The 16,999-nt window shown below is 39.0% G+C and overlaps 1 protein-coding gene across 8 annotated transcripts in view; it reads right to left on the bottom strand.

Moving 5' to 3' along the window:
- Positions 1-16,999, bottom strand: part of pde10a (phosphodiesterase 10A) — a 96,458-nt gene that overhangs the window by 56,819 nt on the left and 22,640 nt on the right. For 2 of the 8 annotated variants that reach the window (XM_064318057.1, XM_064318058.1), the window contains exon 1: positions 1,279-2,394. The exons of 4 other annotated variants lie outside the window; for them this stretch is intronic. In XM_064318057.1, the coding sequence (XP_064174127.1) occupies positions 1,279-1,870 (592 nt within the window). In that variant the 5' untranslated portion in view covers positions 1,871-2,394. Of the gene's footprint in view, positions 1-1,278; positions 2,401-16,999 lie in introns of those variants that run through there. 2 more of the 8 variants (XM_064318059.1, XM_064318065.1) reach the window with 2 other exon arrangements.

Here is a 16,999-nt window from a genome sequence, read left to right as displayed (position 1 = left end):
CCAAACTTCTATCTGTGCCCATCACAAAATAAAAACCCAGGCAAAGGGGATGAGGCTGCACTTGGGATGTGCTGTAGTTGCAACCCAGCAGGCAGACATTACCCAACTCACCCTGTTGCCCATTTACTCAACTGGGGCTATTAAGTAGTTAGACTGCGATAGCAAGCAATGAACCAACCCAATCAGGCCCTCAATACTTTTCCAACTCTGCGTCCTTTGTAGATGCAGTCAAATGTTCCACTTGCACCCATTCAGAGATTGATATTGATAGCTCATTTGAAAATCTCACCACCTGAAAATATTAAAATATTTGCCACATCACCAGAGAATAATTTTTTTTTTTGTTTGTTTGAGGAAAAGACCCCCACACACTTTCAATACGTTTTTTGCAGAATAATTTACTTTTGTGGGACAATGTTTCCTAAATTGCGAGTATGTGGACAGGTGATCTCTCATACACTCAACAATAAAACAATGTTTGATTACGAGTCATTTACATGTATTCACGTCGCAAAAGGACTTCATTAAAATACGAGGGGTTAATAAAAACCCATGCTCCTGTCAATGCAACTAATCCTCGGCGACAATAATTCTGAGACGCGGGACGCATAAAGCTTTGCGCGGCGGCCAAGCGCATTGCAGAACTTGGGGAGTTGTGTGTTTCGATGCCAACCACCATGCTTCTTGTACAGCCTGTCTGTGGGACCCCCAGTGCCTGCGGACATTTGCGTTAACTTACAACATTTTCTCCCGCACGGATGCACGATATGCGCCTTCCCACACATAACACCACTGTGCACTACCAGACCCATTCAAATAACTGCACTCGTTAATTATACAGTTTTGCTTCGGAAGTTCGGCACAACACGCTTACCTCGATGCACTGTTGCAAGAAATGAATTCCGCCCCAAAACCCCACCCTTACGATACCCCTATTGCTGAAATACATAAATGATAGCCGCACACTTGAAAATAAGTCTGATGCTGAGGGAGCACAGGATCATGTAAATATTTATGATAAACCACGCTTGTGATTCTAGCGATTCCAAAATATTGAGACAGAGTTGTTACTCCGAATATTGACAAACGACGATAACCACTGACTCGAACAATCACGTGTAGGCTATGTGATTTCAATTAAATAAACATAACAAAATAATAAAAAAGTTTGCCAACACCCAAACATAAATTTACATACGAGCCAAGCAATACACAAAATTTCTTCACAGTAAAATACACTCAACTCCAGGTATCCAAAACATTGCATAAAGTACCTACTTGTGCCAAGGAAACAGTCCGTAAGCCTTCTGAAACAGCTTGTTGAAGGCGGACCATCTTCCATGTCTGGCTCCAAGCGCGGAGAGGGAGAAGCAACAGAGAAAAGCGCGCCTCTGTGGTAACTCCGACTATAAGCAGTCCCGCTGTTAAGGAAATGATTCAACCAGAACGCGTGCGGATGAGGTCTGTTCAGTCCGTGAAAGTCGGGAGGAGAGCCGTGAAAGGAGCGTGCTGAGTACGATGTCCAAAGCTGTCCGCCCCTACTTGCCTCGCTATTGCTAAACACCGATCCACCACCTCCCCGTCGTGGCAGCCCAGTAAGTTTGCGCGTTGAAGAGGAGGATGTCGGAGGGGATAGCGAGGAGTACAGAGAAGAAGGGAGACGGGGAATTGCGGAGTGCGCGGCGATGCTGTTGCCTCTTCCCCGACTGCTGTTCCTCGGTGTCGCTGCGAAAAAGGCGGAACTACATGCCCAGCCGCTTTCCGGAGACAAACTGCTGTAAACGTGAATGCTGTCTGCGGATCTGTGCGTTTTCCCAGTAGTTAAGGGGGTTAGGGGGCGTGATGAGAGTAATTTCTCAGGGTTGGACATCCTCCGTATTTATAGCATTGAGGCAGGACGTTTGAGACTCACCGAAAGGAATAATGAGAAGAGTACAAAAGAGGGAGGATCGAATCGCAGCTACAGTCCCTCGAGTTTTGACTACACACAAACACAAGGAACAGGTTTACCAGATTTACGCGCAATTGTAAAACACATTGACCTCTTCATTTAAGTTCATTAGTCGTGTTGTTGTTTTACAGAAAAAAACGTGCAACCTAAGTCACTGCGGCGGGTTTCGCCAGCACTCAGACACGAACGCTAGACAGAAACCGCCCACTGCTCAGCGGCACTGTCGCCAAGCACATTCTTGCAAATATCTGAATGGAAAAAAGACACATTTAAAGGAACTAAACAACCATTTTAACGTTCGTGTAATACACAGATCGCTGGTCAATTTATCCCTTATTCCCAAAGGACATCCTTCTAGATCTAAAAAACGACTCATAAAGAAGGAATCCGCTTCTGCAAAAGCGGCAGACAGTTTGATGCATTTTCGACGTCAGCACGCGCCGGTGTGTGTGTGAGTGTGTATGTGTGTGTGTGTGTGAGAGAGAGAGAGAGAGAGAGAGAGAGAGAGAGAGAGAGAGAGAGAGAGAGAGTACCATAGAAAAGGTGATTGCTTAAAGGTACAGTGTATCTCTGCGCAGATTTCAGCAAAATGGGGTATACCACAAAGAAATATAATACGTTGATTCACAAAAAGGAACGAAGTCATTAAATATTAGTAATGACAAAGACGAGCAATGGCAAATAATAGATTTAAAAATAAGCATTTTCATGCGTTATTATATGCGATTAGGACAGTTCTGACGCTCCAAAGAGCGCACAAAACAGTTCAAATTTTCTGTTACGTAACGCTTTCGTTAGCATACATATTCAATTATTACGAAAGCGCATTGCATATTGAACCAATACGACACACATTTTTATTCAGAGAATATTACTGCAATTACATAAGCTTGCTTTAGCAAGTCTGATTCAAAATATGTGCTTCAAAAGGCACGTGCGTAAATGTTCAGTGTAGTAACAGTGCATTACAGATGTTGCCAATCAAGCCAAAATCTGGATTAAAAGTGCCATTTGGTATGTATCATTTCCCTAAATGAGACCATGCATGGAATTATTTTCAAGAGCCTAAGTTATTTAGAAATTCGGTACTACAAAATGTGGTCTGCATGGTTCATAATTCAGGTATATTTGCAAAACAACTGTAATAACTCCCACGGAATAAACAATCCGCTTCACTATACATGTCCACTAATTCATACAGTTAGTTAATTTTACCATTCACCATATGGTCCACGAATATATATCGTCCTTTACAGTACTGCAGAGGAAACGTGTCCGAATGAATAAAACGTTAAAAAGTAAGTTATGTTAGTTTTTTTTATTTTATAAAGCAAGCCTAGACAGGACGCCTCTGACACCAACTCAGTCTTATTTTCTTCTGCTTTACTTCAGACTAGGCAAAGTCATTGGTTAGGTTCTTATGTTGAAATTGTGTTGTCCTCAAATCGATTTCATTCCTTTAATTTTATCATATCATTTATTTTCACCCTACTCTACATTTATCTTAAATACATTATTAAACAGGCGCTAAAACATTTAAGGCGCCCTGCAAAAAACAACGTGTCTAATAAACAATAAAATATCAATCAAAATCCTTTCGTTGTTTTGACATTTCTTAGAAGCATTCCTTCGATTCGAAGCCAACTTTTTTGTTACTTGGAATTCAAATCCAGCCCAGGAAATATCGGATCTGAAATACGACTGTTTGTATTTGACTTAAATCTATAAGGTTTAAAATGTCAGGCGATCAGTTAAATATAGTAGCCTACTCGTTTTAATGAGTAACAATCGTACAGTTTGTTGTGTCTGCTTGAATGTTTGTCATGTAAGTCGCATGCAGTTGTGCAATGTTAAATGAATACAACAGCTAATTTAACATATAGCCTATTCAGTTGTAAACGCCAACGAAGCACTTCAGGAAAACTCTTTACAGAACCCACTTAAACGGGCCATGTTCCTATTTAAAGATGATTTTGTATGACTGCAGCGGTTTTCAGTTAGGACCTTTCTAATTATCCAGGAAAATGCTGGTTTCTTTTCTTGTTATTTTTATTTATTTTATTTTTTACCGCAAGATTTATTCAAAGGATTTCCTGTCTCATTTTGACGTTTCATTGACGTCTTTCGGGCCTCACACGGTTTCCAAACCCAAGAAGTATTTCATCCTTGATCTGTTCACGACGCTCTGCCGGCTCACGGAGACCGGAGTTACTTCTGCGGCCGTGGAATGGCAGGAGTTTCACTGACTTCGGAAACTCAGTTCACTTCTCACACTGCGTAAATAAATGTTAAAATACATCTATTGTGCTAGTTCAACAAAGATCAAGCAGTTGAAGTAACAATGTAACCAGATGAAAGTTCACCATTACAGTTTTAAAGCAGTTCCAAGTATGTCAGATGAACAGCACTGTAATGCACCGTGTTTTAATGAAATGAAGAGACATGCTCTAACACACTGTAATTAGGAGTTCAACGCAAATAACTTTGTTGAAAACGATTATTGTCTGAGCAGAAAACAACGATGCGCTTTTGAAGTTTAAACGTTTTCTTTTTATTTATTTTTTTAGTTTTAAGGAGAAAATGTTATCTAATCCGTAAAAAATAATAATTAATCAATTATTATTAGCCTTAATATATTTGGGAGATAATTTTTTTGCATGTGAATTAACCCTATAAAATCCAAGCTTGAAACGAATTATGTATTATTTAATATGTCAGTAATATGTTAAAGGATATTACCCTCATGTTCGCTTGAGGCAATGCATGCGAGTCCTCTAAAACAGTGAAAGTAAGGGGTTTGGTAGGGGGTTTGTTGGGGGGAGGGTGTAGCTTGACCGCTGGTAAAATTATTAAAATGACAGTCTATTCATTATCGTTTGAAACTGAAACGTATAAATAACTGTGCGTATAATTACATCGTTTTTTAAATATATTGCAAATAGATTAAAGACCTGGATAAATGTTTGAATATATACATAATCATAGGATTGCTATTACTGTTGAGAATTTCAACGAGTTACAACTCTGTTTTAATGTATGACGTTGAATACAAGAATGTGGTGCCCGATCAAAATAAGTAAATTGATTGGTTGTTTAATAATTAATTAAAACGAATGGCCATACCTTAGTAGCCATGCCATCATCAAGGCATTTGGTCGGTTGTGTATGTCGAGGGGGAAAACTGTACTGGAACAGTAGGCAAGAATGACAAACCACGGACAACATTGAAATATTTAAGTAAATATGTATATACATTTGTTTTAACAGTTAAATAGTAGAACTCATCTAAATATATGAATCAAATGTTCAGTTCTGTAAACGCGTTGTCACCACATTTACAGAGTAAACATTACTTTATAAAATGTAATAAGGTATTAAGGTATTATCCTATAGCAGTTTCGGCGAACCCGTTTGAATGTATTTTTGTCAGGATCTCTCTTTTGTTGAGTGAAGCCTTTTCCAGTACAGTATCACGCTTTAGGCACATCCAATACGTGATGAAACGTACTGACATCACAAGTTAAAACGAAGTGGTAAGTGGCGGTCTTATACATAAATATACATCAGATGAATTACTGTAAATGACGACATTTACTGATGTTAGCAATAAAAAAGCACGTTTGCTGTTTGATTCTGATACGTTTGTATGAATAGATAGCTTTCGCTTTGTGCTGATGTCACATCAACGTTATGGGAACGTTCTGTGTCAGTTTGTACTTGTGTGAGTACAGTAGAAGGCCTACAGTAGTTAGAAGTCTTTTTTTGTGAAATTTCCAGACGGGCTTTGAACGGACAACAAGTCAATCATCAATTATGTCCCTAGAAAGGATATTTTCTACTTTTGTATCTGCACCATTGTCTGACAGGAACATTACAGCTGTTATATAATAATCACTGGAGGTTTTTTCCACATTACATAAGATTATTTGCTTTAAATACCCAGGGTGACTTATGCTGTTTATATATTGCAGATTTACATAGCTACTTTTCCAGGGACATTACATTCCTTCCTAGGACAACAACAGTATTACACATGGGATTCAAACCAAAACCCTCTATACCTTAATCGCTACTAAAAATAGATGACCACTGCACAACCCTGCTGCTATGGCCGGTTTCACACTGCTGTTCCACCCTGACCTCTGTCCCACACTGACACCCTGGAAATTGATATACACTGATACCTTGACTACTGCTATACATTTATACCCTGAAAACTGCTATACACCGATACCCTGACTACTGTTATACACTGATACCTTGACTGCTGCTATACACTGATACCCTGACTACTCCTATACACTGATACCCTAAAAACTGCTATACACCAACACCCTGACTACTCTTATACACCGACACCTTGACAACTGCTATACACTGATACCGACTACTGCTATACACTGACACATTGACTACTGCTATACACTGATACCCTGACTACTGCTATACACTGATACCCTGACTACTGCTATACACTGATACCCTGACTACTGCTATACACTGATACCCTGACTACTGCTATACACTGATACCCTGACTACTGCAATACACTGATACCCTGACTACTGCAATACACTGATACCCTGACTACTGCAATACACTGATACCCTGACTACTGCAATACACTGATACCCTGACACTGCTATACACTGATGCCCTGACTACTGCAATACACTGATATCCTGACTACTGCTATACACTGACCATTTGAAATAAATAATTACCTGCTTAAATGTGTCATGTGCTCACAAGGCTGCACTGAGACAGTAGGAGCACGATGCATTCTGGGGTTATTGCAAGCTTTAATCTCAAACCGAGTGCAGTCCTGCATTCCGATCATTACTGTATGACAGCACGAGAGAGTGGATTTAACTGATGTTGTTCTCTCAGACACACACCCATAATCCCACACATCTGCTTGCCCACACTCACACACATAAGCACATATTTACGCTCAAATAAAGACAAACACAACCACACACGTACATGCACATGCACATGCACACACACACACGCAATTTAGTCCTGTAATGGGACGACGATGCTGACAGCCTCCTCATGAAGCCACTTGTTGAGAAATCTTGAAACAGTGATCCCACGGCACTACTTGAATAATCTCAATATTCAAGTAGTGCCAAGATCACACAACTTGAATAATCTTGGTTTTTGTATTTTAAACCAGGGTAGAACTAGAGACAGATGTAGAGACGTATGCACACACACGCACACACGCATTCACACAGAGTTAACATGGCCCGGTTCCTCCTTCCTTGGCTCTCGTGGGTCATCTTTGGAGCTCCTGTCCTCCTGTCCTGCCGCATGCTGGCACTGGTCTGTCTGCTTCTTGGGGGTTTCGCACAGAAAACACGAGCACACAGACGTGATGCGCCCTTCGTTGATTCCATTACGGAAAGGGCGTCACAGGCACGCAGCAGCTGTAGTTAAGGACGTGCAACACATCAAAGTTAAAATTATCGATTCTTTTGATGGTGTGGCATGGGTCAAAAGTCTAGCAATAGTCCTCATTGCAATGACATGCCCCATGGTCTAGAATCAAATAGTAACCGTTCCATTGATCAGTCTAACTGGGAAACCTTTTTGGCGATGCACAATTGGTCATATCGTTGCCCAACGAGTAAGAACTTTGAAAGTTGAAAGCATTTCCCCCACTTCATCATGCAACAGTGACTCCTCTGGCCAGTCAAGGACCTGCAGTCTGCGAGTGTGAACTGTACATTAAATTTTAGTACTCCAATGCAACGACTGAGCTGCTCAGCTTTAAAGTGAAACAAGAAATTGGCTGGCAACACACATCCAATATGGCAGCCTTATTGGGAACGACCGCTGTTGCAGATGTCTTAACTGTTAGACCTCTACTATATACTAGTGATTTTACTTTTGTTTTTTCAAACTAAATTAAATTTAATGCTATAGTGCCACCAGGAGCCTGATCTGAACTATGCTGTCAATCCAACAGACCAATTCCAAAAAAGATTACAGCCAAGTTTCCAATTATGAACAACCTCTTGGTAATATGTTCAGTAGTACTCATTTAGTTCTTAAAGATTCATTAATTACCTTATTTATAATGATATGCAAAGGAGCTAATCTGCAATTAAGTTATTGGCTATGATGTCCTATACATCACCTGAACAACAAAATGGCAGTTGTAGAGAGTTTAGAAAAAGACTATACTCTGGATTTCATTTCCCACATTTTAAATTTTTCCTTTTTTTTGGCTGGTGTAACTGAGCCTGTCAATATGACCAGAAGGCGGGGTCTGCAGTTTTTGAGAGTTGGTTCCAATACACCAGGTCTGATAATACCATAACCACCCACCCCACACACACACAATACTGCACAATGCTTCTATGGTAGGGATAGGATAGAAAAATTAAAATATAGCAGCTACCAACCCTGCACATGAACAATGATAGACAGTGTCCATAAAGGTGTCATTTAGTGTATACAATTAAAAACCTTTAGCCAACAAATAAATGTTCATACCCAAAATTGAAGATGATTGAATTTACTGGTTATATTCATTATTACAAAACATTTATATAGAGAAATTTTCTAAATAATATACAGTGAACTCCATAATATTAGGGACAAAGACATATTTTTCTTCTTGATTTGGCTATGTGGTCCACAATTTCGGATTTTTAATCAAACAATGCACAAATGGTTAAAGTGCAAATTCTCAGCTTTTATTAAAAGGTATTTTTTATATTCCTTAGTGCAGGTATAAGACAACTTTCAGAATCTAGCTTTGATTCTAGGCTTTTGATTGCCTTTGGAGTTAGTGGCATCTGAAAACATGAGGACCAGAGTTGTCAATTAAAGGAAGCCATTATGAGACATAAGCCAAATCTTAGGCTTACCAAAATTAACTGTTTGGATCATCATTAAGATGAATATCATTAAGAAGAAAGAGAGCACTGGTGAGCTCAGTAACCACAATGGGCCTGGCAGGCCAAGGAAGACTTCTACAGTTGATGACCAAAGTATTCTCACCACAATGAAAAAAAAAACCCAAATACCTGTCCAACAGGTCGGAAACACTCTTCAGGAAACAGGTGCGGATGTGTCAGTGACTACTGTCCAAAGAAGACTTCATGAACAGAACTACAGAGGCTAAACTGCAAAATGTAAATCACTAGTTAACCACAAAAATAGGATGGCCCAGGTTACAGTTTGCTAATGAATATCTTGCAAAGAGCCTGCAAAATTTTGTAAACAGGCCTTGTGGATTAATGAGACCAAAATGAACTCGTATCAGAGTGATGGCCAAGTCGGGAGGCCAAAAGGAACTGCCCAAGATCCAAAACGCCACTCACCCACCCCACCCACCCACCCAAACCCACCTGCCTCCAAACCCACCTGATGAACAGAACTTCATCCTACAACAAGACAATGATCCCAAAAATTCTGCAAAAGCAACTAAGAAGCTTTTCAAAGCCAAAAATGAGAACATTCTTGACTAGCCAAGTCATTCATCTGATCTGAATCCTTCATATACTGAAGAGAAAACTTAAGGCAACTAGCACCTGGAACAAGCAGGAGCTGAAGATGGCTGTAGTACAGGCCTGGCAGAGCATCACCAGAGAAGATACTCAGCATCTGGTGATGTCTATGGGTCACAGAATTCAAACAGTCATTACATGCAAAGGATATGCAACAAAGTACTACAGATGACAACTTTTATTTACATTAATACGAATATGTCCCAAACATTATTGTGCCTTGAAATGGGGGCTATGTATAAAAAGTGCTATAAGTTCTACACCGTGAAACCAAAATACATAAAAATACCCTTAATAAAAGCTGAGAATGCGCTTTTTAACCACATTGTTTGATTACAAATCTAAAATTGTGGAGATGACTGCTAAATCAAGAAGAAGAAAAAAATATCTTTGTCCCAAACATTATGAAGCCCACTGTATAAGGTTTCGTTTTTTAAATGGTATATACCTTACAATTTCTATGATCCTTCTTTAGGCATTGTGCCAATTAATAAATGTCTACTTGCAGAATTACAGTGTACTAGAAAATATAATAATTATTTTTATCTATTATTCATCAGGTGAATCAGCAGCATTACCACGTGTCTATCCGCATGTCTAACATATTTAAAAGAAGTTCCCATTTAAATATTTTTTATTAAACATTTAACCATAATATTATAAAATAATATTCTTACAGCATATAGTTGCATTTCACGCATAAGGTTCTGGGCATTATAACTATGTTCTACTATGAAATAGAGATGAAAACAAATGAGCATTCAGGTGCATTTTAATGACTTCTAACCACAACTATTTTGCTCATAAAACATGAGAAATTATATTTATTTTCATTAGGCTGACCACCTTGAAACAGCAATGAAAAGGAGCCAAATTTATTTAAATTATTTAAAATATTTATTTAATTTTTTTTTTTTTAAATGTATTCAACCATTGTTTATTTGCTGAATAGACATACTCATCTAAGCCAACATAGAAAGCTTACATCACTTTCATTACTAATATATATATCTATATACATTAAAGATCTGCACAATCTGTAAATATATCTGATATCTGATCTGTGCCTGATCTTTTAGACCCTGTCATGTCCAACAGCCTCAAAAATAAACACATTACATGGAAAAGACAAATAGAGATTGGAAATTTTAAAATATCAAATATCAAACACAGAGAGACTCTGGAAGAAAAAGAAACAATGATTTTTAAAACAGTTATTGAAAAAAACTCCCATCTTTGTTTGCATGAATGATCAAAAAGCATTTTGGTCAAAACATTATGCCTATACATTAAATATTATTAACCTTCATCAACATCATTACTGATAATATTAATTTGCTAAAAAGACTCCCTTGTCCAGCCTATATTTGGTATATTGCCAGTTCATTCAGTTTAAATGTGTTCTGAAACCATTCAAGTTTCTTTCTTTGAGGGACTAATAGAAATTTCACATTCCAGATATAGACTGGATTTGAAGTCTGGTTACAAGACACTGTGAGGTGAACCTCCCTCTTACCAATAGATTCTATTCTAGAGACTTTTCCATATGATAGATCCATGGACCATATTGTATACACATACTGCACAGGGGAACACCACATTTAGAAACAAACCACAGAAACGGTTAAAGAGATGGTTATTTTAATAATAAACATAAGGCTTCAAATGTTCAAACATTTTCCACTGGCAAGATAATTCTTTCCCTAACTCATATGTGTAAGAATGTGTGAGTAAACACTCACTCAGCTATTATTTGTCAAACAACAATGATTTAATTTCCACGTTGAAAACAAAAAAACAATTGCATACACTGGAAAAACAAACAGATCAAAGGCATACCACCTCAGACTGGGTCCTCCAGAACTGAGGTCATAGAGGGTTAAATTGCTTAAAAAATAAAGTGTAAACTAAACATTAAAATATTTTCCATGTTTTTGTTTTATTTTAAGGTCTTTTTAAAGAATGAACGTCCACACACCGTGACGTGTGGATATTCAGACTAAAATCACTGGGTTTTCTCAATAGGAGTAAACATCTTTCACCCCTTCCACCAAACTCAATCTGGTTCAGAAGACCATCCTCCGACCAAGCTATGAAGACATCATCTACAGATTGGCATCCAAAGGTGTCCTTGAAAAGACATAATGTACCATTCTGCCATCAGATTCACCATTAACACCCGCCAACACACATCTGCACTCTGTACTCCTCTGTCAACTGCCCACCTTTACACGCCGGATGCACTACATTCTGTACGGGTCTGTCCTCATCAACAAACCCCTCCTTGTCCTGACTCCCCTATACCTGTCTGTTCTATTGACAAACATGTGCCCCAGATTACAAAACTAGATATAGCGGACACATTCAAGAGCCGGTCCACTTCTCGACGTACAGAAGTGCAAGCTGGAACGGACTGCAGAAGATCCTAAAATGGACACTCCGGCCTCAACGATTCCTGCTTTTACCATCAAGATCATGGACATATTCAAAACGCCTGTTCCCTATGGTGTCAGTTGTTTTAAAAGCCTCTGATGTTTTAATTCCCTTGTCTTTCTGTGTACTCGTCTTATCTGAGTTGGCTGTGTCTTTGGCCCCTAGCCAGGCTGTGATTGTAAATGAGAATGCGTTCTCAGTTAGCTTGACTAGTTTTAAATGAGTTTTTTTTAAAAACATTTTTAAAAATGACCAAATTAATCTTGTGTCACAGAAAAGAACAGACAGAAATCAAATGGAAAAATCATACCCATCCCAAACAGATGAACAATGTAATACAGTTAAATAAAACAGGCCATTGCTCTTGACATGTCATTCAATAGTTAGCCTATACATACCAAATAAAACCGATGTGAAATTCCATTGCATTTCTGCTTTAAACGTGTAATCAAATAGAAATGTCATCTTTTTTTTGTGTGAATATTTTTTCTAATATTTTTCCCATTGTTGACTGAACACAGAACAAGTCCAGCATACATTTGGCTTTAGCCCAGCGCACACACCAGACCCTCTCATGTGACCCCCCTCAAAAGCAAGGAAAGTGACAGTGTGGTGACATCAAGCATAACCCGAAACATCGGGAATGTGTGTCAGGGACTCTGAGCAAACAGTCCACTGTAACCCTCCATTTTGTGGCTGTCGTTGATTCCTTTAAAACCCTGAGGTACATAGCAAGCACAGCCTGAGATCAAACACTCACATACGCACACACAAGACAGTTTGTGTCTCAACAGTTCTGAAGAGTGCTTTAAGAACCGTCCATTGCTTATTATTACGACAATGCTAATTATATCTATTCGTTAAACAATCGAGGCATACATGCCTAAATTTATTTTACTTTTTAATCATCCAAGTATGTGATTAGTAGCAGTTTTTTATTCTTTTAACACAAAAAACATTGACACATTGCATTTATAGTTACCAGACGTCAAGCACTGCAGAGTTTGTAGGTTGCACTGACACCCACACTCGTTCAGTTTATGACACTAATTCAGGCTACACGGCTATCTGACTGGTACAAGAGCAGCGCCTCACATGGGATTCAAACCTACCACCACCTGGTTTGAGATCTGGGTAAAAAGTGACAGGCAGACACCCTGTTCCACACCTCACACTAACTGATATGACAGTCCATCAGCCATAAACCGGCTAGACAAAAAAAAAAAAAATTTACCTGACAATCACAGCTCAATTTTCATCTGTATCTTATGATGTACATATGTAAACCAAAAACTGAATTTGAGAAACAAAGATAATAAACAAATTTGGATACATAGATCCCATCTTCATTTTGCTCGACAGGAAACAGGTGAACATCCTTCTATAATACTGTATAGTATTTATGCTGTTCTCTTGCACATGACAATATCTTCTGGTACCGCGATCCACAGCACTGTGAAAAAATGGAAAAGTCCTGATTTTCTCTATTGCTGAATATTTGTCACAGATCTTTAGACAAAATGTAATATTAGACAAAGGGAAACTGAGCAAACAAAAAGCACATTTTTTTAATTATTAAATGTATTTAATGAAAAAAAGTCAAACACCCGTATCACCCATGTGAAAAATGAATTGCCCCCTTATTTACTCAATCAACCAATTAACCAAATTTAATTGATATTTAGATTCAGCTGATGGAACACAGCCAGGCTTTATTGCAGCCTACCCTGTTGAATCTAAACCTCAGTCATACTGAACCTTATCGTCAGAGTGAAGTAGTCAGCACAAAGTTTCTACAAGCACACTGTGCCACAATCAAAGGAAATTCCAGAAGAGATGAGCAAAATATTTGTAATAATATATCAGTCTGGAAAATGTTACAAATCTATATCTAAAGCTCTGGGACTCCACCGAACCAACATGAGAGCCATTATCTCCGAATGGAGAATCCTTGGAACAGAGGTGAACCCTCCCAGGCATGGCCAGCCTGCCCAAATTTCTCCAAGGGCATAGCAACAACTCATCCAGGAAGTCACAAAAGATATAAAGAACTGCAGGCTACTCTAGCATCAACAAATATAGTGTTCCTGACTCCACAATAAGAAAGATACAGTGAAAAAATGTGATTCATGGGAGGGTAGCAAGGCAGAAACCACTACTAAGCTAGAGAAACATCCATGCTCGTCTCACATACGCAGAAAAGCGCCTGGATGATCCCCCAAGCCTTTTAGGATAATGTTCTATGGACAGATGAGTCAAATGTGGAACTTTTTGGAGGATACAGGTCCCACTATGTCTACGGTAAAGCAAATACAGAATTTCACAATGAGAACATCATACTGTACCAACAAACAAACATGGTGGTGGGAGTGTGATGGTGTGGGGATTATTTACTACCTTGGGAACTAGACAGCTTATTGAAGGAACCATAAATTCTGCCCTATACCAGAAAATTCTGAAGGAGAATCTGTCTGTGAGCTGAAGCTGATGCACAATTGGGTTATGCACAACATGCAGCAAGACAATGATCCAGAAAACAAAAGCAAGTCCACATCTGAATTACTGAAAAGAAAGAAAATTTAAGTTTTGGAGTGGCCTAGTCAAAGTCCTGACACAAACCCTAGAGGTGCTGTGGCACAATCTGAAATGAGCAGTTCTTGCTTGAAAACCGACCAATTTGTCTGAATTAAAGCAGTTCTGCAAAGAAGAGTGGGCTAAAATTCCTCCTCTGTGATGGAAAAGACAAATATCAAATTATAGGAAGCATTTGGTTGTCATTATTGCTTCTAAAGGTGGTGCAACCAGCTATTACGTTTAAGGGGGCAATTACTTTTTCACATGGGTGATATGGGTGTTTGATAACTTTTTTTATTAAATAAATCAAATAATAATTTAAAAAATGTGTTTTGTGTTTACTCAGTTTCCCTTTCGTCTAATATTACATTTTGTCTATAAATCTGAAACCATTCAGTGTGACAAATATGCAGTAATAGAGGACATCAGGATGGGGGAAAATACTTCACGGCGCTGTACATTAAAATAAAAATGTCTCATGCTGGAAAGCTTCAGACTCTTCAGCCGCAGCAAATACAAACCCCCCAGCCCCCCAGCCCCCCAGCCCCCCATCCCCTGGCTTCAAAGTACAAGAGAAAACTGCAAACAGAATAGTTCGATTCCTTTCCTCCTCTCCTTACTTTCAGATCGGTTAAAGTACACACGCAGGCCTAACGTTAATAAATACTACAACTTATATAATGTGGCAGCAGCTGTGTTTAAGTGACTTATATGCCAGCTTAAATAAAGCAACTTAAATGCAGAATTACATACTTTATAAACTGCAAGGCCTTTAATATCTTGATTATTGATCTAATGAATCATGAAAAAAATTATTTCGGCCAGTTGTACGAATTTTATTATTTTCTTTCAAAATTACTGCCAATGGGGGGGATGCCAAGTACAGCTACATCCTAATAAGCATCTCTCTGGTTTTCTTATGTCCTTCTTCTGTCTCTTCTCTCTTTCTACCTCTCCCTCCATTTCTCTCCTGATCTTCCTTCTCCCTGTCCCTCTTCTCCCTCTTCCTTTCTCTCTTCTTCTTTCCCTGTTCCTTTTCCTCAACAGTAAGATCAGAAGGGTGATAGTGGGAGACTGCGTTTCACTGTTGCCGTAGGAAACCACAGCACAAGGTTGGACTGGATTACGGCGTTGGTGTTGGGAACGACTACACATTATCAGGGGTCAAGACAACCCTTCACCCAACACTGTTTCCTGAAAATCTGCAAACTGTACAGAAAGCTTTTGGCCATCTTACACGCTGCTAAGCTTATACCCGAACACGGCGCAGAGAGCTAGGTTACTATAGGTCACATTGTATTTTCATTTTCAATTCAGACAGCTCCTTTGCTCCGTGTAGTTTATAAACAGGTTGTGCTTGCAGCTTGCCTTGTAGCTAATGCTGAAGTTTATGCCCTTGATTCTGATGTGTTTGTTTCTGTATTTACCTTTTTATATTCTGTATTTATCATTTTATAATATCTTTTTTCACATTAGATATTATTATTATTATTGTTATTATTATTATTATTATTATGTATTGAATTTTGTGTGTAGCTGAGCACCTGTGTTAATAATTGAAAATATGAGTAAGGAATAGGATATTACCTGTAAGAGCACATAACCAACAAAATCTAAAGCAGAGGGTTTCACTGCAAATCCGAAAACATTTATCAATAAGAACATGAAACCAAAGATTTAAAAAAAGAATTTTGAGTGGAATTCTAACCACACAAGCATGCATGAATGCACGCAGAAACGCACTTTCTCTCTCTCTCTCTCTCTCTCTGCATGTCTTTCTCACACACGCACACGCACACACACACACGCATATACACACAATACATGCACAAACACTTTCCCTTTCTCTCTCACACACATACACACAAGTACATACACTCAGACACACAACCAAAGGCATAAACACACAGCCATACACTGCCAAACACAAACACACACACACACACACACACACACAACCACTCCCTCTCAGTTTCTCTCTCACACACACACAGAAATGCACATACAGGCACACAGGCATAAAAATCCAGATGCATGCACACACAAATGGACACACAAACACACACACGCACACACCCGCACGCACGCACGCACACGCACGCACGCACGCACGCACACACACACACACACACACACAGAACCATTCGCCCCCCATTGTAAGCCAGTACTAATGCAACCCACAGTGATTTTCCCTGCTCTGCCCCTCTATAGGCTTGGTTGCAGCATTGACGTCAGAAGCTCTCAGATAAAAAGACAAAGACCCTGGAGCTCTGTGCAACTTGTGCAATGGGAACAGGGAACAGAACCTCCTCACATCTCCACTACACACTGTTTCTCTAATGGAGAAGCAAATAAAAAAAACCTTTTCTATTACACATTTTAACAAAATGAAGAATAGTCCCAAGCCAATTGGTTAGGGGGTGGGGGAGGGGGGGCATGCAAACTACACACAATGAATAAGGTCGATAAAGTGCACAGCATCATACAAAAAACATTTCAGGAGGCACCATTTTCC

The sequence above is a fragment of the Anguilla rostrata genome, chromosome 18, assembly GCF_018555375.3.
Source record: "Anguilla rostrata isolate EN2019 chromosome 18, ASM1855537v3, whole genome shotgun sequence".
Classification (NCBI taxonomy): Eukaryota; Metazoa; Chordata; class Actinopteri; order Anguilliformes; family Anguillidae; genus Anguilla; species Anguilla rostrata.
The sequence above is the reverse complement of the archived record's forward strand: the minus strand, read 5'-3'. Positions and strand labels throughout refer to the sequence as shown.